Here is a 1,532-nt window from a genome sequence, read left to right as displayed (position 1 = left end):
GCCCCCGGGGCCCCCCGGGGGGCTGGGGCGGGCCCCCTGCCTGCAGGAGCAAGGAGACACTGAGACTCCTCAGCTCAGGCTCAGTCCTACCCAAACCTGCCCCAAAAAATGGGCCGCTCTTGCCCCAGGGTCAGCAATAGTAAGGTTTTATTTATGAGATTTAAAATTGTGTTTTCCATCTGGGTAAATTCCTGGGTTAGTGGCATATTTGGGTATTATTTTGCACTGAGACAGACAACAATCCCCCTACCCAGACCCCTCTGCTCCCCTCCCCCCAAGACTCCCCAGCTTGCAATGTGGTGCCACTTTCCAGCGCAAAGTGAGTTGTCCTCTGCAGGGAACCGAGCGTCCCCTGAAGCCCCCGAAGCTGCAGTGACATCAAGGCGGGGGGTGCGCGTGTTCTGGCTCAGACACGAAGAGGACACGAAGAGTGGGCTCCCGCCGCTGCCTAGTCCTCCCCCCCACACAGGGCCAGCAGAGCCTTGCAGTAGTCGCCGGAGGTGTCCTTCTGCAAGAGGGAGACCCATGTCAGAGAACTGCCTACTGATGCCCGCCCCGGGGAAGCCCAGTTCAAGACACTGGGCACAGGGAAGGCATAGCTCCATGCCCTGGCCACCCTGCAGGCATCCATGCAGCTGTGGAAGATGTTGGCACATCCCTTCTACACCCAAACCTGCCAATACTGGGGCTGGCTGGGGCAGGTTCCCCCTCCCCAGGCGATGCTCAGCCCCTGTGCCGCTCATGGCACTGCTCACAGCTTGGGTCCCTGCAGGGCTCACAGCCAGGGCTCAGCCAGACAAGGTGACAAATGGGAGAGGGATGCCTGTGTCCCCTCACCTCGATCATGTGGTGCAGCGATTTGTCAAACAGGTCTATGAACTCGCCCCGGATGTTGAACAGGTCGATCTCACTCCGGGAAATCATGATCCGGGTGAGGGTCCTCTCATCTGTGCCGGCACCCTGCAAAGGGGAGCTTGAACAAATAACCCTGGAGGGACTGGGGCTCAGGGACCCTCCGGGCATCTCCAGCACAGTCCAAGCTGCAGATCTCCCCTTGGACATGTGCTGGGCTTGCTGCTGGCAAGACATTAGCCTGCCGTGTCCCCTAACCCCAGAAAGCTGATGCAGTATTTGAGCTCAGCCCTGCCCTGCTCTGTTGGGGATGGCTGGGGGCCAAACCCCATCACTGCTGTGGGGTTAAATCAGAGAGTCCCAAAGGCTGTCTGCCCACCATAGCCCCCTCCCGCAGCCCAGGAGAGCCCTTCAGCACCTTCATGGACTTGTAGAGCTTGTCAGCAAAGAAGGCCGGCTTGTTCTTCACGCTCCGGACTGCAACACACAGAAGGGAGAGAAAGTGGGCTCCTGGCTCACGGCACCCAGGGGACACATCGCAGCAAGGAGCTGTGCCACCCATTGGGTCAGCTGCAAACCCTCCTTGGTACAAACGTGCAGGCTTGGCTCCATAGGACGCCCTATAAATGCCCCGACCCCACCCCACACTGGGAGTCTCAATGGCCCAAAGGCAACAGGAA

General features: G+C 59.5%; 1 protein-coding gene across 1 annotated transcript in view; it reads right to left on the bottom strand.

The window, feature by feature from the left end:
* Window positions 1-290: 290 nt before the first annotated feature.
* Window positions 291-1,532, bottom strand: part of ANXA6 (annexin A6) — a 10,834-nt gene continuing 9,592 nt past the window's right edge. The window contains exons 21-23 of the mRNA XM_009572122.1: window positions 1,271-1,329; window positions 838-960; window positions 291-508 (exon numbers count right to left, since the gene is read on the bottom strand). Coding sequence (XP_009570417.1) covers window positions 449-508; window positions 838-960; window positions 1,271-1,329 — 242 coding nt within the window. The 3' untranslated portion in view covers window positions 291-448. The remainder of the gene's footprint in view (window positions 509-837; window positions 961-1,270; window positions 1,330-1,532) is intronic.

Source organism: Fulmarus glacialis, unplaced genomic scaffold, assembly GCF_000690835.1.
Source record: "Fulmarus glacialis isolate BGI_N327 unplaced genomic scaffold, ASM69083v1 scaffold20002, whole genome shotgun sequence".
Classification (NCBI taxonomy): Eukaryota; Metazoa; Chordata; class Aves; order Procellariiformes; family Procellariidae; genus Fulmarus; species Fulmarus glacialis.
Note: the sequence above shows the minus strand (reverse complement) of the source record. Positions and strands in the feature narration are given on the sequence as shown.